The 21,871-nt window shown below is 48.5% G+C and overlaps 2 protein-coding genes and 1 long non-coding RNA gene across 3 annotated transcripts; all 3 read left to right on the forward strand.

The window, feature by feature from the left end:
- The first annotated feature begins 781 nt into the window (after positions 1-781).
- Positions 782-3,157, forward strand: LOC149911868 (uncharacterized). The gene is made up of 2 exons (XR_016462765.1): positions 782-1,557; positions 1,631-3,157. It is a non-coding gene; the product is annotated as an uncharacterized LOC149911868 (long non-coding RNA).
- Positions 3,158-7,300: 4,143 nt separating this feature from the next.
- Positions 7,301-13,577, forward strand: LOC149911869 (uncharacterized). Its single transcript, XM_090133183.1, has 4 exons — positions 7,301-7,444; positions 11,525-11,758; positions 12,837-12,917; positions 13,102-13,577. The coding sequence occupies exons 1-4, from the start codon at positions 7,301-7,303 to the stop codon at positions 13,258-13,260; spliced, it is 618 nt and encodes a 205-aa protein (XP_089989309.1). The 3' UTR covers positions 13,261-13,577.
- A 3,542-nt stretch (positions 13,578-17,119) lies between these two features.
- On the forward strand, positions 17,120-19,541 carry LOC149911870 (uncharacterized). Its single transcript, XM_090133186.1, has one exon. It carries the CDS (start codon positions 17,143-17,145, stop codon positions 18,745-18,747), a length of 1,605 nt encoding a protein of 534 aa, XP_089989312.1. The 5' UTR covers positions 17,120-17,142; the 3' UTR covers positions 18,748-19,541.
- The last annotated feature ends 2,330 nt before the right edge of the window (positions 19,542-21,871 follow it).

A 21,871-nucleotide genomic window follows, 5' to 3' on the forward strand; every position in this document is an offset into this window, starting at 1 on the left:
AGAATGATGGCAGGTGGGTCTTCACCCTTCCTTCTATCACTGGTAATGATGAAAATGGAATGAAAGTTGGGAGGGATGGTTATGGTTCCTAAGGCTTTCCTGCTGAGATGGAGTAACCAAAGTGTCTTTTATGAGAAAAAGGTCTAAGAATGCATCACAAAACTGAGAGTGGATATCTTAAAATGTGTGCATAAAATATTAACTACTTGTCTACTTCGACACCGGATTTCCTGTCAAGTGTGTTTTGTACCTGGTGATGTTTCAAGATCAGTAGGATACACTGTGGTAGACACTTAAAAACAAATCAGATGCAGAAGTTTTGTCATTTTTAAATAGATTTTTATTTTCCCAACAGGGGTTCCCCAATTTGAGTCCAGTTTATCACCTTTTTCACTAATAAATGCGCTCATTTCAGTGGGATCCTTCACGGTTTTTTTTTTTTTTTTAAGTAAACTGTGTAGCCATTGATTTCATGCTTTTAATGCAGTACATGTGGTTATGTAGAGAGTTAGGGCCCGTTTTGCCATCCAGCTTCCAATCTAAATTTCTGAAGAGTCTGAGGGTAAACATGGGAGTGGGGCGGGATGAAAGACTGCAATTTTGCAGCACAGGGTGGTACCATAGGAAATAGGAAATCTGGGTGCAAACTTGCTTATAGCAGCAAAATGATTGACATTATTTTTCTAATACAAAGGGCAGAAAATTGGTTGTCTTCGGCTGCTTCAGTCATTATCTTGCCTATGTTCTTTGCTTTTAGTTGAGTTGCACAGTGTGTTTTTCTTTTCAGATTTCCTTCATCTCGTTTCATCAGCTTCTGCAGCTGCAGAATACATAGCTGCATGTTTTTACATCCCCCAGTGATGCATGGATGAGGGGGCATTGTAGGATATAACACACGTCACTAGTTGTTTGCTTTTTAGTACAAAGGAAGCTATCATTTCATTATCATGGCAGAGGCTGATTTGAAGAACAACCTGTAGTGTTGTGTCAGCGGTATTGTCAGCTTATATTTTTCTTTCTCTGATGTTTGATATCACGGGGAAAATGCAGAGGAGTGCATTTTTCTTTCCTTCAATTACATTTAAGTAAATCTAAAAGAAACCTGTGCTAAGAGAGCCAGAATGTAAGCCAGGCATGACTACAGCTTTCTAACCTGTTTGAGACAAGCTCCGTAGCTATTTTCATAGAGATTTGATGCATCCTACTTAGCAGGCTTTTCTCAGAATCAATCAAGCTTGTTTAAAAAAATAATCATATTGAACTGTCGTATTTGATGCTGCTAAAGACATTATTATAGTATAAATCCTGTTACTGAAACAAGTGCTAAAAATTAAATGATCTCTACGGAAGCTCTGAAGTTGAAATTGTTCTATTCATGCTCTCAATTAATGAATTTTTGAACAGGAAGGAACTCACTGCTGATGCTCACAAACCAAAGAGAGAATAATTACATGGTTTACCTGCCGTGACAAAATGGGCATCCCCATCTGTGGAGCACACAGAAGACCAGTTGAAGGACGTGTGGTGAATGCTATGGGCAAACAGTGGCACGTGGAGGTAAGCATCAGCTGACACGTTGTCTTTCACAAGTGTAAAGGTTAACGTACTTACCTGGAATATTGCTGATCAGCTTCCATGAAAGGGTTAGAAAAGTGTGCAGCAGTGATCAGCAAATGCATCTCCTAATCCCATTTTCAACCTTGATGTGCCTGATCTTCCACTGAGAAAAGACCTCTGCCTGCGGAGCTAAAATCAGGAGATGTCCCAGGAAGCATTGCGAGGTCCTTGCAGAAGAAAATGTCACCAAGTGAGAAGCAGGATATATGGAAAGGCAGTAAAGTTCTGTGACAAACGTAGTGCTAGTGGGCATTATAACGTTTCTATGGCTTCCAGTTACTTGCCACGTAAGTATCTCTAAAGCAGTTTAGGTGACAGTTCATATTTCAAGTCTCTGTACAAGATTTACTTCTTTATCTTCCATTTAAGTTATAAAGATAAGCAGTCTAGTCCTTTTGTTGTGAAAATATCCTGTAGCATGTACTTTCTTCACAAGATGCAGTGGTGCTGAAAATGTAATCTTTGTCATTAATAACGTATCAGAATCACTTCAGTGCATTTTTTTTGTAACTTTTGGGTTGAAATGTTAAAGACAGTAAAAGGAATGTTATTTTAGTGATCTAAAAGTACAAAACAATAGTTGTAATTCTTATTTTCAGGATAGCTGGGCTAATCAGAATCTAGTTGCTCTTCAAGCTTAGTGTTGCTTATGTTGAGCTGTTTCAAGCTTTTACAGATGTTTAAATGAGAGCAGCTAATGACACCCAGTTTTCCCCAAGAACATAAAGACGACTTGCCACTCAGGAGTAGTGGTTTAACACAAAGCTTTTGAATGGCGTGGTCTTCCTTACAGCTGCAGTTCTAAGATGACCGTGTGTTAAGATAAGCTGCATCAAGCAGCTCTTTCATCCGGTTGCTGAAGACTAACAAAGACTAAATTTGTCAGAGGACAGCACCTAGCATTTAAAGAAGAGGTATATGTAGTTGTACCGTTTCCCTCCAGACTCCCTTGACTGTGCAGTCCAGCACCATAATGGATAGACCTTTATTCTTTGGAAGCCAGGTGCAAGGTGTTGTGTACACATCTCTGCTTGGATAAATAAAGGAGGATTACATTTGGGAGTTCTGCAAATTTGCAGGTGGATCCTAAATTTGTCAGCGATGAAGGGCAGGTGATTGAAATATGCTGGCATCCCTGCAGACAATAAATGCCATGACATGATTAGCAATAGTATTGCAGTCAGGATAGAGCAAGAACATACACCAGGCAAGAGTTGTGTGTTGAGTGGATGTACAGATGTTCAGCTGGATGTTTACTAAAAATGCGTATGTGACTCTTCATTGCTGGATTTCCAATGCTCAGATGTTCAGGATTAGGGAAGCAGCAAAACAAAACCATATTTGTAGAGGGTGGAGCAGATGTAAAGAAATATTTTCATTTTTAATATCATGAAGACACTTGTAATTAGATGACGCAAGATTCAATTGGAAACCCAAATCAGACTTGCCATCCTTCTCCTTTTATTTCAGTTTAAATAAAACAGGAAAGCTATTGAGATACATTTGAGAAATTACCGTCAATAAAATCATTGCTTGAAAACTTTGTTGTTTCTCCTTCCTCTTCAGCTGTTTTGTTTCCCCTGCAGTCATGTGATTGAAGGAGATGGTAAGCAGTTCTCTAGCTGTTTTCTTAGCTTAGTTACGTTTTGATGAAAGTTCTTTCTAAAAGTGGAAGGAAGGTCCTTTGTTGAATCCCTCACTGCTCCCATTAGACCGCAAAGAGGTCTCTCTATCAGACATCAGGATAGATGTGATTAGTCAGAGGCCAAAGGGGAAGAAGACCTTACAGCAGCTGTTTTGTGATGATGGAAGATCAAACAGGAGCTAAAGAGAAACCTTTTAGTAGTAACCAAAGGCCAGAGATGCTGGGAGATGCAGAGGAGGCTTCCTGCCCCACCGGCTTTAAAAAGGGACTCATACCGCTGTGAGGGTGACCACATAGGCATCTCCCCAAATGAACTTAGGGATCCATGACCCAGATTTGTAAAATATTTAGATACTGAACAATTTAGGTGGGCTTTGTGAGGGATTATTTTTTATTAAGTGCCTAGCTTCTATTGTTTCAGTTTGGTTCCTGGAGATATTCACCTATCTGTCACAGGCACCTGTCTTTTGAAAATAGAGGCTGATGATAATTGCACAAAACCAGGAAGGGATTGTACCTGGAAAGATCTGTCCTGCAAAGGCATAAGTGCAAGTGTCTTAATTTTAAGGAGGAGAGATTGTTTGGTGGGCTTTTTGGACTGTCATCAATGATGAAATGCCCTAAGGCAAATCATTTCACGTGCATCATGCCACGTTATTTTGTCCCTAGCTCTACAGCTCCCTCACCTAACACTGTAATACACATCTTAGCCTCACCTAGGCCAAATCCATTCTCAAAGCGGGAGGAAGCCTCTGGTATACAAAAGGAGCCATAAAGTAGCTCATAGTCATGTGGGTCATGTAGTCATATAGGGTGAGACCTACGTTCGAGAAATGCTCTTTCCCCACACTTGGGGACTGGGCTGGACCTCGGCGGCTGCATTTCCCTCGTCCCCCACCAGGGGGCGCTGCTCCCCATCCAGCTCAGCACGCACCCTGCGCTCACTTCCAGGGCCCGTTCTCAGCAGCGTGCGCCCTTTGCACCGGGCAGCCCGGGCTGTGCTTTACTGACGTGCTGCTCGGCCGCGTTCACAACGTGTGCTCCAGTCAGCCCGCAGGCTGTCGGCTTTTCAGCGTCTATTACACAGCCCAGTGCCGGAGCTGGTGTGCGCTAAAGGCACCTGCAGCTGCCGGGACAGCCTGAAGAAAAGCCTCGGGAGGGGTTTGCACGACCCCAGGTGAGCCGTCAGCCCGGCGCTAAGCGCACAGAAGGGAACGCTGGAAGGGCCGCTAGAGGCAGATGTTGCCTGCTGGGTCCCCGAAGGGAAACTGCGGGCTGCCGGGGAGAGAGAGGGGAGTGGAAATTCCCCCGTTGGAGGCTTCCCATTCAGACACTCCAAAGGAGGAGTTGAAAGCTGCCATCAATCCATGCGTGCAGAGCTGTGGAGCGGGATCATCTCGTGTCTGCCGTGGCCCAGAGGGAGAAACGCACTCCCGGCTGGGCTGCGTTACACAGAGCCAACCGGGCAGCAGAGCACGCTGAGCTCCTCTGCTCACTTCCTCACTGTCCCAGCTCCAACCCCTTCCTGTGCCTCTCGGAGCCCAAGCCGGGCTGCAACACGCCTGGCAACCGCTGCTCCCCTCGTTGCAGCCCGTCTGGCCCAGCAAACCTGCCGTGCTGGGCAGGAGCTGGAGCCGGGACCGGGCTCCCGCCTGGGCTACAGCAGCGCCGGTTCCGCCCCGCCCGGTGCCGCTCCCCGCTGCCCTCCCGCCGCTGCTGGCAGGGGGCAGGAAGCGTGCGCTCCTCTGCACGAGGCACGAAGGGCTCCTACCTTGGGTGCGGAGCAGGCTGCTCCCACCTCTGGCGCAGGCAACCGGGCTCCTGGGAGTCGCTCCTGGGAGAGCAGGGGATGCCGAGTGCCCGCAGCCCGGAGCTGGCCGCAGGACGGCCTTGCTGCACCTCCTGCCGCCGCGGTGCTGCCCGGATGGCTTCCAGCCAGGCTCTGGCCGCTTCGGCACAGCCTCAGGTGCCGGGCAGCAATTCCCACAGCGAGCACGCCCCGAGCCGGCTGCCAGGCCGTGGGCAGTTTCACAGCTCGTTCTCGTGGCACATCTGCACCCGTGGGAGTTAGCTGCCAGGAAGGGGCCTGGTAGGATCATGTAACGAGTAAATGTCCAAACTGGTTTTTCATTGTCGTTATCTTTGTGATTGTTAAGTGTTTCTGTTATAGAATTATTGCTTGTGGAATTCCATTTACAACACAAGTGCTCTTGTTGCTGGGAGACATTGGTTATAGCTCGTGCCCAGGGAATTTGGTGTTCCTGTGCCCTGGGGAAGTAGGCAGACTCCATTACCCAGCAACGAGACTTTATAAGCGGCTGCTATCTAGTGTGAATGCTAACCTTTGGATCCCAGGTGTGAGTGGTGTGAACGTGGGAATCGAGTTTAGTTGGATATTTGTTTAACCCTGTATTTGTTATCAGAGCCTTGACCTGTAGTACTGCCCAGGAATTACAGTGGAATAGAGGAAACTGGCATTTTGGTTGGCGTTGTGGACTGGGGTTTAAAGAGGAGTATGTATTTGGTCACAGTAACTTACTAGCTATAAGGTGTGGACTTTGGGGAACAATAAAGAATCAATGAAATTTAGTATGGAGGAACACAGGGAAAGGAAGTTCCCAGGCAAATTCTACCTGAGATATTGCTGGAGAGCCTGGGGGCCCCGTGAGCAAGAAAACTTTAATTAAAAATTGTAATCAGTGGTGGTTGGAAAGCGATGACCATTTAGCAGTTAATATTGTTTTTGCGAAGGCAGGAGGTGAGATGCTGGGAACAAATAGCCTTCATCTGCAGAGACCTGGGAAACTTGATATCCCAGTGTTAGCACGGGAAGCCTTAGGACGGGAGGAGCTGAGAGCAGGGCTCTAGGACCCAGAGATCTCCTCAGGAAGAGCTGAAGGGGGAGAGCTGGAAGGGCCCAGGAGGTTCTGCCCCCGTTGAACGGGAAAGCAGTTAGTGCAAAAAGAGGTGCTGGATTTGGTAACAGATGCAATAACAGTCAAGGGTAGAGAAGATTAAGCTGAGGAAGGAATTGCAGCAAAGTGTGGAATTTGTAGTAACTGGAGCATCTAATTGGGTGTTAAATACTCCAGTGAGTGGTGAATTTGTAACCGTAAGGGAAGACACTGGCAAAAGTGAGGAAGTTTACTTTCTTAACCCTTAACAACTTAGTGTAGGTAAACAGGTAGGGATACACAAATGTTTGTAGGTGCCAAATTCACCAAAGCCTTTTCTAGGGCAAGATTTATTAGAACAACTGGAATCTTGAAATCAAGTTGAAAGGAAAATTGGAATGTAAGGTACAAGAAGAACAGTTAATGGAGGTGCTTAGTCTAGCATTGATCACTACCCCTGCTGGGACCAGGATCCCAGACAAAGGAAGTGATCAAGTCTATCCTGGGGTGTGGGTAGTAGAGACCCCAGGAAGAGCTAAGAATGCAGCACCACTAGCAATCGGAATAAAGCAGGGAGCTCGGCCGGTTCGGATTAAACTGTACCCCCTCAAATTCGGAGATGGGAAAGGAATCCAGCCAATAATTGACAGTTTTCAGAAATTCGGGTTGTTACTGAAGTGTGAGCACAAGACTTAAGGGCCATCAATAGAATAGTGTAGGATTTATACCCATTGGTAGCATACCCATACACGCTGCTTCCAAAATTATCAGGTGAATTGGCATGGTTTACCGTTCTGGACCTAGAAGATGCCATTTTTTGTCCACCATTGAGTCCAGAGAATCAGCTCATGTTTACCTTTGAGTGGGAGAAAACTGATTCAGGAAGAGCAACACAACTTACATGCACAGCACTTTTCCAGAGGTTAAAACAAACAAACAAACAAACAAAGTCCCACTCTTTTCAGGAACCAACTTGCCAAAGACTGGAGCAATGGGTACGGCCCCAGGACAAGGAACCCTGTCACAGCACATGGATGACCTTCTGATAGCTACCACAACAAAGGAGGTATGCATAGCAAGGACAATTAGTCTACTAAACTTTCTCGGACTTGATGGCTATTGAGTTTCTCCACAGAAAGCCCAGATGGCGTGGCCACAAGTAACCTATTTGGGTTACGAAGTTGCTGCTGGATTCCAAACCCTGGAGAACAACGAGGAAGGAAGCAATTTGCCAGACTGTGGAACCTCAAGCAGCAAAGGCGCTCCGGACTTTCCTAGGGATGACAAGGTGGTGTTGCATATGGATATACAACTATGGAATACTGGTAAAAACTCTCTATGCCCTTTTTAAATCCTATCCAGAGGTCCTCATTCAGGTTGAGGAGGGCAAAGCAGATTAAGGTTTACCTGTGGCAATTAGACACAGACTCTGTTGTTCGTGCAGAACAAAAACTTTTATTGTGTACAGTGAACTTGAACAATATGCTCTTGGTCAAGTGTCTTATGAATTGTGACCCTCCTGCTGCATGCGGCAGTGCTGGATCTTCCATCCTGCCCTGAAGGAGGTGGCACTAGAGCTGGGCTCGTCCCTCTTGTGCCATCCTGTGGCACACAGGCCACTCACCTCTGTCAGCCACCTCAGGTTTGCCACTGGTCAGCTTGACCTTGATAGCATCTGCTCACTCCTGGACGCCTCGTGATCACGTCGAGAGGCTCGGTCTGGCACAGATAGTTACAATCTTTCAGCTTTCTCCCTTCATTCTGCTGAACTTGTTTACATCTCCCAAGGTCTTTTGCTAATCAGAGCAAGAATGTCTTTCTTTTCTCCCGGCGATACACAGAGTAAAGGAAGCAAAATACAGGACCTGGATAAACTAATCAAGGGGGCTTGGAGAGCATTCAGAAACAGAGGACACAGAGGTGCAGGCTTCAAAACAAGATAATAGCTCCCACCTCCCTATTATGGGCCATAATCATGGCTGAGCACAGGAAAACTCATTGGGGAACCAAGACCCTGTATAAATACTTGAGCCAACGGGTTGTGGCTTGGAATTTATACACCACCACTAAGCAGGTAACACAGCAATGTGAGATCTGTTTACAGAGTAATCCTAGAAAACAGGACCCAGGGTGCCATGGGACAAACAGGGAAGGGAATTTATCCTGGGCAACAATGGTGAATTGATTTCCCTGAACTCCCAAGAAAAGGGGGGTATAGGTATATGCTGGTATTAACAGACACCTCTTCAGGTTGGCCAGAGGCTTTTCCCTTGCAGGACCAACAGGGTGCAGGGAGTAACTAAAGTACTGTTACAAGAGATAATTCCAAGATTTGGGGTTCCAGAACATATCATATCATATCATATCATATCATATCATATCATATCATATCATCATATCATATCATATACAGCGATCAAGGTGAAAGAGCAAGCTTGTGGAGCTACACGTGAGTTAAGAAGACATCTCAACCCCAGTGGAATATTAAGAAGACTGGACCATTGGAGCTAAGGATTAAGAGACAATAAGTTTAGAATGTGTTTATAGATTGCACTTGCTTTAGCCTGGCGTGAAATCACCTATTCAAATATCACTAGTGGTTAGCCTAAAGCTCACTGATTGTTGGATATGTACAGCCTTACCAAGAGATGGAGGAATGGAAATCCCTCAGTGTGGGATTCCCTCCACCAATTGGACACTATGGGTGGAGCAGGAAGTAGGCCTAGGTGTGCAAATAAAATCACGACAATAGGAAAAAGGACCTAAATTCAGTATACAACTATAGACAGGCCTCAGTGTGAGACCCTTCCTGAGAACTAGAAAGGACATTATGAGGAGGATACTTAGTGCTTCAATGGAACAGCGCCTCCTCCAGGGATACTGAGAACCTCTTGGAAAAGGGTGAAGCAGGTAATAACCCCCATATAGACAGGCCCTCTGGGTTCCGTAGTTTTATTGGATGGTTTATTCCTAGACTAGGAGTAAGTGAATCAGAAAAGGCAATTATCAGTATAGCAGCTACATTAGGGAAATCAAGAACTCAACTATGGATGCTATTCTTGGACTGCAGACAGAGGTATCCTCTCTTAGTCAAGTAGTATTGCAGAAAGGAATGGCTCTTGATCTCCTGACGGCCAAAGAAGGAGGGGTGTACGCTATAATTAATCAAAACTGATGAAACTCAAAGAAAAGAAACAGATGTGCACACTGAACTATGGGAATAAATTCAGGTGATCCACCAAGTTATTTTGGATAACACCTCATTTGGATTTACAGAACTGTGGAGCAGATTAACCAGTTGGTTACCGGGCTTTGCCTGGCTAAAGCAACTCTTCAAGGCTTGTGTAGTCTTACTCTTTCTTGGAATATTCGTATGTGTTGTTACATTGTTTCTTGAGTATGTTTAATGGAAACAGCATAAGATACACTAAAAGATGGAAAGCGGGGCGTTCTTCATAAATTCTGAGGTGAGAATGGTGTCATCTAGCGACGTGACAATTGCTAGATTGTAGAAAAGGGGGGAATTGATGTGGGACTATTTCTTTAGAATTGTTTCGGAATTATGTACTAGGTAAGGAGGTGTAGAGCAGAAAAAGTGACGCAGACGCTTTGGGGGGGATGTCAGAGGGGGGTTGACTCACCCTTCCTAGCAGCAGCCTGGAGAAGGGGAAGGTGAGCCGAGGAACGCATCTCTCGCACCGCTCCAGGCACTCGTGCTCACTTACTGGTTCCTTGCTGTGCCACTACAGCAAGGAATAAGAGCTGCAAGCCACAGTAACTCAGCAGTTGGGGTGGAGAATATTATAACTTCTTGGAACCAGTGAATATCTCCTCCTATACTAAGGGTAATATCAGAATAATCTACACCTCCTTTCTTAGAATCAATCGTAATATCCTCTCCTATTCTTGCATATGTGTAACTTGTCTCTATAAATATCCTTAAACTGTCCTTTTACGGTGTGCATGTTAGGAGAGGCTACTCCCTCAGTACCCAGCGTGTGTGTGCAGTGCTGTAACTCAAAATATGCCTGCTTTATAACCACTTTGTGCTTATGGAGTTTGATTTTCCACAAGTCATCCTGTTCAGGCCATGATCTGTGTTCTTCCACACATATGGAAGTTCTGTTTAGCCTTGAGTGAGACAGAAGTGAGAACACTTGGAAGAATCTGGTGAACCATGTCCCAGACTAGACTAGGGTGGGCTTCTTTGTTAGCTTCCTTGTTTGTTTTCTTTTTCTTTTTCTTTTTCTTTTTTTTTTTTTTCTTCTCAAGAGCAGAGTCAGAAGAGGATGTGTTGACCTCCTCTGCCATAGGGATACTGGCCCTTTTGTTACAAAACCATTGCTTCCTAGAAAATTTTGATGTGAGCGGAGGAAATAATTTTGGTCATGCGTGCAGCTGGGTTATCAGCACAAAGGAAAGAGATGCGGCTGTGATCACGGCAAAGTTCAGAGGAACATCCCCTGCAGAAAGATGCGTAGAGTTTAAACATTGCCAAGTGAAACTTGGAGCCACTTTTGCCCCACAGAAAATGCAATAGAAAAGGAAGCAGTCTTCTCCGGACACAAACCCCCGGTTACCCCGAGGGCGGTTCCTTCTGGGTGACCTTAAAGTCAGTAGATCTACATAAGTGAACAGCAGAGCTGGCCCTCGTACAGCAGAGAGCTTAACCATGCTCATGCCTTGCAGAGAGGACTGAACTGAGAAAGCAGGATAGGAAGTCGCTAGAAACAGACGTCACTTGCTCAGTGAGGAGAAACGTGCCATGAGTGCCATGGGCAGCGCTCAGCGAGGAAGTGAGCCAGCTGCAGGGAGATGCTGCCCTCGAGAGCAGGGCAGCCGGAGATTGCCTCTTCTGGGACCTGCTCACGGGTGAGAGGAGTTAAAGGAGCGCCAGGACAGCAACGTGGGGATGTGCGACCGCAAGGATGTGCGAATGGCCCCAGCAAAGGCAGCAAGGGACCCAGCAGAAAGCGACGCTTCATTAGCGTAACAACACACAGCCCCCATCCCCCCTCCCTCCCCCGGGTGCAGACGTGCCATGAGAACGAGCTGCGAAACTGCCAAGGCCTGGCAGCCGGCTCGGGGCGTGCTCGCTGTGGGAATTGCTGCCCGGCACCTGAGGCTGTGCCGAAGCGGCCAGAGCCTGGCTGGAAGCCATCCGGGCAGCACCGCGGCGGCAGGAGGTGCAGCAAGGCCGTCCTGCGGCCAGCTCCGGGCTGCGGGCACTCGGCATCCCCTGCTCTCCCAGGAGCGACTCCCAGGAGCCCGGTTGCCTGCGCCAGAGGTGGGAGCAGCCTGCTCCGCACCCGAGGCAGGTGCCCCTCGTGGCTCGTGCAGAGGAGCTGCAGGCAGTTTTCTCTTCCAGGTGAACGCCGTTTCGAGGCAGGGACTGGGGAGGGCTGCAGCAGTCGTGCAAACCCTTCCCGAGGCTTTTGTTCGGGCTGACCGGGCAGCCGCAGATGCCTTTAGCGCTCAGCTGCGGGCCCTGAGCACGTCCAGCATCGGCGCCAGCTCCGGCACTGGGCCGTGTGATAGACGCTGGAAAGCTGACAGCCTGCGGGCTGACTGGAGCACGCGTGGAGAACCGCCCGAGCAGCAGGTCAGCAAAGCGCAGCCCGGGCTGCCTCGTGCAAAGGGCACCCGGTGCTGAGAACGGGCCCTGGAAGCGAGCGCCGGGTGCGTGCTGAGCTGAGTGGGGAGCAGCGCCCCCTGGGGGGGGGGAGGAGGGAAATGCAGCCGCCGAGGCATTCTTGGTGCAAGGAGGGAGCGGGGCTCGTTCAGCTTGGAGAAGAGAAGGCTCCGGGGAGACCTCATTGTGGCCTTCCAGGACTTGAGGGAAACGCATAAACTGGAGGAAGATCGACTGCTTACACGGGTGGATAGTGACGGGACAAGAGGGAATAGTTTTAAGTTGAGACAGGGGAGATTCAGGTTGGATATTAGCAGGAAGTTTTTCACCCAGAGGGTGGTGACACACGGGAAGAGGTTGCCCAGGGAGGTTGTGGATGCCCCATCCCTCGATGCATTCGTGGCCACGCTGGATGTGGCTCAGGGCAGCACAGTTTGATGGATGGCAACCCTGCACACAGCAGGGGGTTGAATCTAGGTGGTCACTGTGGTCCTTTTCAACCCAGGCCCTTGTATAATTCTATGATTACCTTCAGATATTCATTGTAACACAACCCCTTAGAAGCTCAGGAAGCTCCAAACTAATGTTGGGTCTCTTAAAGAAGGTCTGTGTCAGCAAGGAGTCTTGACATCAAGCTGAGAGGGATCTCTGTACAGGTGTGACCTCAAGAGACATCCCTGATTGTGGGGAGCTCCTGTTGTGCACCCAATGCTGTGCAGGAGGGCTCAAGGGGCGCTTGGGCTGCTCCCTGTTTAGGGGTAAGATGACTGACTCATTGCTCTGCATTGCCTTTAGGCATACAGTTCATGTACCCTCAGCTGTTGAACCGGGTGTCAGTGCTTTCTGCCCCCCAGTTTGAGTCAGCTGTGTGATTTGTAATCAGCTGTAGCTAGAGTGCTGCCCGTGCTGTTGCTGCTTGTGTTCCTGTGCAAGGCCTGCTGTGCCATCCCCCAGGCAGTGTCCTGCAGATGGGCTGTGGAGGGCTGGGCTGGGGCAGGGACTGCTGCGTTCTGTCACAGCTCCCCTGCCATTTCTCTTGTCCCTGCAGGCTCCAGTTCGACTTTTCCTTCCGGCCGTGATCATCTCACCTGCAGGAGAGCAGCAGATGGCCGCAGCACATCCGTGTCAGGTAGGGGCTGGGGGCAGCAGGCAGGAGAGGGCGAGGGGCGAGGGATGCGAATGCCGGGGGAGAGGGAGGTGCCCTCATGCAGCACGTGTGTGCTGGGGCCAGAGAAGCGGCTGGGACGGGAGTTTGTGTCCTGTGCGAGCTGCTTCCCTGGGCTGTTCCCAGCAAGGAGCCTCTTTGCTTGCAGGAGCCCGTGAGCTTTGCGCAGGTGGCCGTGTATTTCAGCAGGGAGGAGTGGGCGCTGCTGGACCCTGCGCAGCGAGCGCTCTACCGGGACGTGATGCTGGAGACGTACCAGTGCGTGGCCTCGCTGGGTGAGGGCTTTGCTGCCTTTCCTCCTCGTTAGGGCACCTTTGGCTGTGCAGAGTGAGCCTTTGCAGGCCGGGCCTAGAATAATAGCTGTGCAGTTACATATTGATAACGACGACAGCAACAAAGGAAACACTGAGAAGCGTGAGTTTCAGGAGGGGTTAGTATGCACGGCAGACTCATAAATGCCCCAGGGTCGGTGCTGGCATGCGGGCATCATCCAGGAGGGAGAAAACCAGCCCTTCTGTCGGTGCGCTGCACGGTGCCACCAGCTCCGGCTCACACACGACTCCCTGGTTACTCCTTTACCATGTAGGATTTTGCATTCAGTTGCCATAGACATTTTGATGCCTTCTTCATTGATATATTCTCAGAAAAGAAACAAGGTGTTCATTCATAATTTTCAGAGTTGTGAAAGCATTCTTTGCTCGAAAGGAAGCTGTGGGCCAGCTTGCAGCCCCCAGACCCATGGTGATCTCCCTGCTTGAAGGAGGAGAAGAGCCCTGGATCCCAGATGTGCGTAGCCCTGAGGCCGTGCCAGGAGACCTCAGCCCAGGTGAGGTGGTGGAGGGAAAAGGTTTGGGGCAGGAAGAGCCATCTCTGTGTTTTATTTTGGGCACTGTGTGCTATTTCTGGATTTCCTCTTTCATCCAGCAGGAATTGGGATTACAGATATATTGGAGGATCAGCAGGAAAGTGGTGTGGCTGAAAGGCGATGCAGTAGTGCCTGTGTGGAAGAAATCAGAAGGGATGTCCAAGGAGGCCTGGAGCAAGGTCAGGGTGAGCACATCAAGAAGTCACAGGGAAAGTGTCTGCGAAAGACATCAAGGAGCCCACTGGACTTCAACATAGGTCAAGAGGTGCCCGAAGAACCCAGGAGCAAGGTTGTGTGCCAGAAGAAAAAGCAGAATCCATGCACCGAGTGTGGAAATAGCTTTGAAAAAGATTCCAGCATCATTAACCACCAGTGCATACGCTCAACAAAGAGTCCATACAAGTGCTCTGATTGTGGGAAGAGCTTCAGAAGCAGTTCCTATCTCATCTACCACCAGCGCTTCCACACAGGAGAGAGACCCTAGAAGTGTCCTGAGTGTGGGAAGAGCTTCAAAAGCAGTTCTGAATTGAAGCAACACCAGCGCATCCACACAGGGGCGAGACCTTTTCAGTGTCCTGAGCGTGGGAAGAGCTATAAACGCAGATCTAGTCTCAACATCCACCAGCACATCCACAGCGCACGCAGGCTGTAGAAGCATCTCAAGACGCTGGGAACCTTCAAAAGCAGTTGCAGTCTCGTTACCTACCAGCACAGCCACACAAGGTACAGAGCCTGCAGACACATGAACATGGGAAGAGCTTCAGCCAGAGCCCCAGCTTGGTGACCAACTATGGCTTTGTGTGGTGATGGACCTTACAAATCCCTTGAGTCGAGGAAGAGCTCTGTGGCCAAACTGAATCCTCTTTTCCTTCTTTCCATGAGAATTATGCGTATTGCTCTCCTCCAGCTGCAGTTGCTTTGCTGAGTGGTCATACAAAGCAGAGTCCAGGGTGGGATGTGTCACAGCCGCAGGAAATCCTCTGCCAGGTGGCACATTTCTGCCAGGGCTGTGTGCAAGGAGAGTCACCTCTTACCTTCCCTGTAGAAACTCCTCTGCTGTGGGGCAGCAGGTGAGGACCCAAAGGAGACCTCAGCTGGCCGATATGTCACCAGGAAGGAAGAAATCCTGTCTGCAGGGTGTTTGGGAAGAGCTTCGTCTGGACCTCTACCGTCAGTAGTCCCCAGAGAAGCAACCAGGGGAGTCCCTGTGAGTGCCTTGACTGCAGGAAGAGGTCTGTCCAGAGCTGGGAGCTCAACTGGGAGCACACCAGTGTATCCACGTGAGGAACCCTACAAATGTGCAGCCTGCAAGAAGAGCTTTGGCCACAGCTGGAACCTGCTGAGGTTCCGGAGTGTCTGCACTTGGGTGAAGTCCAATCCGTGCCTGCACCAGTGAGTTCACGTGGCTGGAAGCCTTAGAACTGCCTTGAGTGTGAGAAGGGCCTTGTGCAGAGGGCAGAGCTCCTCGCTGGCCCTGCAGGTGGTGTTTCTGGTGCACCACTGGCACCCTCTGCAGAAGGGACTTAAGCCAGGAGCTTCAGATGGCCTTTCCTTGCTGCCCTAAGCAGTTCTCTCACCATGCCCGCTTTCCTCTTCTGCTCTTCCTGCCAGCAGCTTTTTGATGCCATTTCCTAAGGAGAAGCGGCAGTGTAGGGATGTTCTGTGTGTCTGTGCATGTGTTGCTCTCAGTGATCTGTGAGTGCTCTGATGAATCTGGGAGAAGGGTCAGGAGAGCAGTAATGTGATTCTTGGAGGTTTTCTGAGAACCATTTGTAGTGGAAAGGGAAGGGGGTGAATAAAGTAGCTGAGTTGTTCTGAAGCTTTCTTCACTGTAGTCTTGTTTTTGTTCTGAAAACAAATGTCAGCACGTGGAATGAAGAGAGGGAAAGGTGCAAGCAGGATTTGGTTTTGGTGCCTCCTCCAGCCCAGTGCTTGCTTTTGGGGAGGCATTTCTTTCACACAGCCCCATCATCCTTCCTAACCGTGCTGCACATTGGTTCTGCTGCTCTTCTCGAATGCTTTAATCAGCTGGTCAGAGCAGCTGTATGACGCCAAGCCTTGTTTGTCTGCAATAAAACTCCAAAAAGCTGAGCTTGTTCTTCCTCAGTGCACCATCCCAAGTTTCTGGAGGTGGTGGGAGCAGAAGGCAATGCAAACCCACGCGGTGCACAAGCTGCTCATCCCCAGAGCACAGAGATATCAGAGTGCTCTCCAGTGCGTGCCTGCCTTGCAAGTGATCCCTTTTGAGCTTGAAGGTTTTTGCTTTGTGTCATGGTTTTATGTTTTTTTGATTTTCAGTATTCAACATCAAAACATCACGTACTGGAATTAAAGTGTTAATGCTCCAATTCCAGGTACCTGTCCCTATACATTATGGAAGTCATGGGATCTGGCCCTTCTGGGTGGGGCGGTCTCTTACTGCCTGGCAGTGGGTGCTGGAGGTGCTTTCCCAGCCGTTCTAAGCTTTTCAGGTTTGACTCAGTCTCAGGAACTCTCTCTCAGATCTTATTTGATTTATTAGTCTCAATTTCAATCAGATTGTGTTATATTGTGTTATCTTGCATTCCGATATCATAGTTAGTAAAATAAGTTTACCTCCATAGATTGTTGCCGCTGTTTTTTTTCCCCCCTTCCTTCCTTCCATTTTTGTGGGGCCAGGCGGGGGGTAGGCGGGGAGTGGGGAGGGCAGGGGCCGACTGCCCCCTGTCACGGGCATAAATTGATCTACTTAACTCTGTGACAGATTTTGGTGGAGAATGCGGGCATAGCTGCTTTTTAGCTCTTAGAAAGATTCTCGCTCTCTGCTCTTAGAGAGCTTCGTTAGGGAGCATTATCAGTGGTTCAGGTTTTTGTGCTGGAAAAACTTGACCTTGAAAGTCCAGGCGTACTGCCAGTATTCTGGGATATTTGTAAACTTTGAGCACTGCTTAGTCTGGGTAGTGCCTTTTTTCCTTTCCGCCCTCTCTTGTTAGCTTCAATTCATTAACCCCTTTTGAGCAGAAGCCAGCGGTGAACCCACTCTTTATCGTGGGAGCGCTGTGTAAGGGATTAAAAGCTATGGTGTTACTCGCGACCTATTGGCCAATCATCAATGTCATAATCACTTGTTGTGGAATTGTGTTCATATATAACCACATAAGGGCACTGATGGAGACGCCTGTATGGTACCTATATTGGTACCTCTATGCAATGTGGTATGATATGAATTTTGATACTTGCATCCCAGATGGAATGGCTAATTTTACAAACCACACGATGTTCAAACCAGTTTCCAGGCTTTCCTCTCGGTTTATCAGACGTTTTTCCAATGCTGAGTTAATTCTCATGCTTGTGGGCGTATCAGTCCTGTTCATATCAGTCTCTCTGAATGTATTCCAGTACAGGAATAGTAAGCAGAAGGAGTCTCCTCCAAAACCAGAGAATGCTGACTGGCAGGGAATATGGAGAGGTTTAGGAAAAATCTTAGAAGCATGGGGACCCGCAATGTCATGGGATTTCACTCTTGAGCACCTGTGGGATCCCCAGAAACTTAGCCAGTATTTGAGTCAGGGACGGTGCGGCTTATGTAAATCTAAGGAGGTACAACTTATTTGGGGTTTGGCTTGTGCTTACTGTGCCCTATATAATACTGTTTTGGAGAGAGAGAGTTTCCGAGCTGAGGTTCAAGCCAAAGGGGAGAATCTCCAAGTCAAATCTGATCAATTACAGGAGACACCAGTAACAATATCAGTTGCCCCTGTGGAGGGCAAGAAATGGAAACGAGTGTCCTCACGTCTAGAATGGAAAAAAGAAGAAGCGGACGAGGAGGTGGAGGAAGATCCAGGTGAGGGGCCCTCCTCGGAACCACCATCATCAAGAAAGGCAAAAGGAAAAACAAAGAGACATGCAGAAGAGAGTGATGAAGAGGAAGTCTCTATTACTACACATCGGCCTCTGAAGATGACTGAAATCCAAGGCTCAGGAAAGGAGTTTACACGGCGCCCAAATGAAACTCTCGTTTCCTGGTTGCTTCACTGTTGGGACGGCGGGGCCAGTAGCTTGTCTCTAGATGGTAACGAAGCCCGCCAACTAGGAGCCATTGAAAGAGATCCAGCTATTGACAGAGGAATTAGTCGATGTTTGGATGGGGCTGCCTCCCTCTGGGAACGAATGTTAATAGCTGTGAAGGAAAGGTACTCCTTCAGAGACGGCTTGAAGCCTGTGATGAAAAGGTGGGATACAGTTGAAAAGGGTATCCAGTATTTGAGGGAAACAGCTGTGGTGGAAATGCTGTATGACCCTAACTTTGTTCTTAACGACCCACACCAAGACCACGATCCTGAGAAAGTGAGGACAACGCCTGAAATATGGCAGAAACTCATAACAACAGCACCAGACAGATACGCTGCTACACTAATGGCAGCATCGGACAGATACCAGGACCAACAGAGAAGACCCTTAGTTTTTGAATTGATTCTTACGCTCCAAAGCTATGAACAACAGCTACCCCCAACTCACGCCTCCATCACCGCCATCTCACAAATGACGGAGCAACTGAATGAAATGCGAGAGCAAGTGTCTTCACTGATGAATCGTGACAAACCTGTAGAAGTATATGAAACGCTTGATGAAGGTCACAATAGTCAAAAGAGTCTACTGAAGGAGATGAAGGAGCTGATGAAACTAATGCGGATCCAACTAACTAAAGACGATGAACCCTCCTTCTCAGGTGCACCATCAAAAATCTCAGCTGTTAGAGGCAAGCGCTCTCCAGCTCCAGGAAGGAATCCTACATCGCGACTTGCCTTGTGGCGTTACTTACGTGAGCATGGAGAAGACATGAGGAAGTGGCACGACCAAGCTACTCATGTACTACGAGCACGGGTGAGAGAATTACAAAGCAGATCAACCGCCAGTGCAGTTGCTCCAGTTACCACAGGTAATGAATAGAGGGGCCCTGCCCTCAGTCAAGGGGGGAAAGAGATAATAGAGTTTATTGGACTGTGTGGATCCGATGGCCTGGCACATCAGAACCACTGAAATATAAGGCATTGGTGGATACCGGTACAGTGCACTCTGATGCCCTCGAGTCATGAAGGGACAGAATCAATCCATGTTTCTGGAGTGACTGGGGGCTCTCAAGAATTGACTGTGTTGGAGGCCGAGATAAGCCTCACTGGTAGGAACTGGCAAAGCACCCTATTGTGACTGGTCCAGGGGCTCCATGTATACTTGGTATTGATTACCTCAGAAGGGGATACCTTAAGGATCCCAAAGGGTATCGATGGGCCTTTGGAATAGCTGCTGTAGACACAAACAACATTAAGCAGATGTCTGTTTTGCCTGGCCTGTCAGAAGATCCATCTGTTGTGGGACTGCTACAGGTAAAAGAGCAACAGGTACCAATTGCTACAAAAACGGTGCACAGACGGCAGTACCGCACCAACAGGGATTCCTTGCTCCCCATTCATAAGTTGATTTGTCAACTAGAGAGTCAGGGAGTGATCAGCAAAACTCACTCGCCTTTTAACAGCCCCATATGGCCAGTGCGTAAAGCCAGCGGAGAATGGAGGCTGACGGTGGACTATCGTGGCCTGAATGAGGTCACACCCCCACTGAGTGCTGCTGTGCCGGACATGTTAGAACTCCAGTATGAACTGGAATCAAAAGCAGCCAAATGGTATGCCACCATTGACATTGCTAATGCCTTTTTCTCCATTCCTTTGGCCAAAGAATGTAGGCCACAGTTCACTTCCACCTGGAGGGGTGTTCAGTATACTTGGAACCGTTTGCCCCAGGGGTGGAAACACAGCCCGACCATCTGCCATGGGTTGATCCAAACTGCATTAGAACAGGGCAGTGCTCCTGAGCACTTGCAGTACATTGATGACATCGTTGTGTGGGGCGATACAGCAGCAGAAGTCTTCACAAAAGGAGAGCAAATAATCAGATTCTTCTGCGTGCTGGTTTTGCTGTTAAGCAGAGCAAAGTGAAAGGACCTGCTCAGGAGATTCAGTTCCTAGGTATAAAGTGGCAAGATGGCCGTCGTCACATCCCGACAGATGCGATCAACAAAATCACCGCTATGTCTCCACCCACTAGTAAGAAACAGACACAATCTTCTTTGGGTGTAGTGAGCTTTTGGAGAATGCATGTTCCAAACTACAGCTTCATTGTAAGCCCCCTTTATCATGTGACGCGAATGAAGAATGAGTTTACATGGGGCCCTGAGCAGCAGCAGGCTTTTGAACAGATTAAACAGGAGATAGCCCGTGCCGTGGCCTTAGGGCCAGTACGGACAGGGCAGGATATAAAGAACATCCTCTACACTGCTGCTGGAGAGAAAGGCCCCACTTGGAGTTTGTGGCAAAGAGCCTCAGGAGAGACCCGAGGCCAACCCCTGGGATTCTGGAGTCGGGCCTACAAGGGGTCGGAAGAGGGCTACACTCCAACTGAAAAGGAGGAGCTGTGGCAGCTTGATTCTATCACCTTGCCACGATCTCGCAGTGGTAAGTGTTATGTGCTCACCATGGTGGAGGCAACCACTGGGTGGCTTGAAACATATGCAGTACCCCATGCTACCGCCCAAAACACCATATTTGGTGTGGAGAAACAAGTCCTTTGGCGACATGGCACCCCAGAAAGAATTGAGTCAGATAATGGGACTCATTTCAAAAATTCTTTTGGAAATACTTGGGCCAAAGATCATGGCATTGAATGGATTTACCATATTCCCTACCATGCACCAGCCTCTGGTAAAATCGAACGATACAATGGGTTGTTAAAAACTGTGCTGAAAGCAATGGGTGGCGGAACATTTAAGCACTGGGAGAAGCATTTGGCAGAAGCCACCTGATTGGTCAATACCAGAGGATCTATCAGTCGTGATGGTCCTACCCAATCCAGCTCCCTACATTCCGTAGAGGGAGATAAGGTCCCTGTTGTACATGTAAAGAGCATGTTGGGAAAAGCAGTTTGGGTTCTTCCAGCTTCTGGAAAGGGCAAACCTCTCCGCCGTACTGTTCTTGCCCAGGGACCTGAGTCCACTTGGTAGGTAATGCAGAAAAATGGGGATGTTCAATGTGTACCACAAGGAAACTTGATGCTGGGGGAGTGCAGACAGTAATTCCATGTATATAGACGTGTGTGTGTGATGCATTTTTAATCATTTTGTTTGTTTGTGTATGTATGTGTATATATATATATTAAGCATGATGTAGTGATGTAGAATAAGGGGTGGAATGTCATGGTTTTATGTTTTTTTGATTTTCAGTATTCAACATCAAAACATCGTGTACTGGAATTAAAGTGTTAATGCTCCAATTCCAGGTACCTGTCCCTATACATTATGGAAGTCATGGGATCTGGCCCTTCTGGGTGGGGCGGTCTCTTACTGCCTGGCAGTGGGTGCTGGAGGTGCTTTCCCAGCCGTTCCAAGCTTTTCAGGTTTGACTCAGTCTCGGGAACTCTCTCTCATATCTTCTTTGATTTATTAGTCTCAATTTCAATCAGATTGTGTTATATTGTGTTATCTTGCATTCCGATATCATAGTTAGTAAAATAAGTTTACCTCCATAGATTGTTGCCGCTGTTTTTTTTCCCCCCTTCCTTCCTTCCCATTCTGTGGGGCCAGGCGGGGAGTGGGGAGGGCAGGGGCCGACTGCCCCCTGTCACAGGCATAAATTGATCTATTTAACTCTGTGACACAATGCAGATAATAAACACGACGAAAATGAACTTTTTACGTGTCGAGGTGGTGATGGGGCAAAGGGGAATGGTTTTAACGTAAAGGGGGGAGATTTGGATTAGATGTCAGGGATGTTCATCACAGAGGGAGCTGAGGCCTGGCACTGCTGCCCAGAGAGGCCGTGGGTGCCCAGGTCCCATTGCAATGAATGGAGACACAGGGAGGGACGTGGCTGATGGCACTCAAACTCCCGGTGGCATCGCAGGGCTGCGGTGCTTTGACTCCGGGAAGCCACCAAACTCCCACCTGCTGGCTGTCTCCCTTCACACATCCGCCTGTCACAAAGCACAGGGGCTGGAAGGGACCTCTGGAGATGAGCGCAGTACA

This window comes from Phasianus colchicus, unplaced genomic scaffold, assembly GCF_987193195.1.
Source record: "Phasianus colchicus unplaced genomic scaffold, bPhaCol1.hap1.1 HAP1_SCAFFOLD_54, whole genome shotgun sequence".
NCBI classification, from domain to species: Eukaryota; Metazoa; Chordata; class Aves; order Galliformes; family Phasianidae; genus Phasianus; species Phasianus colchicus.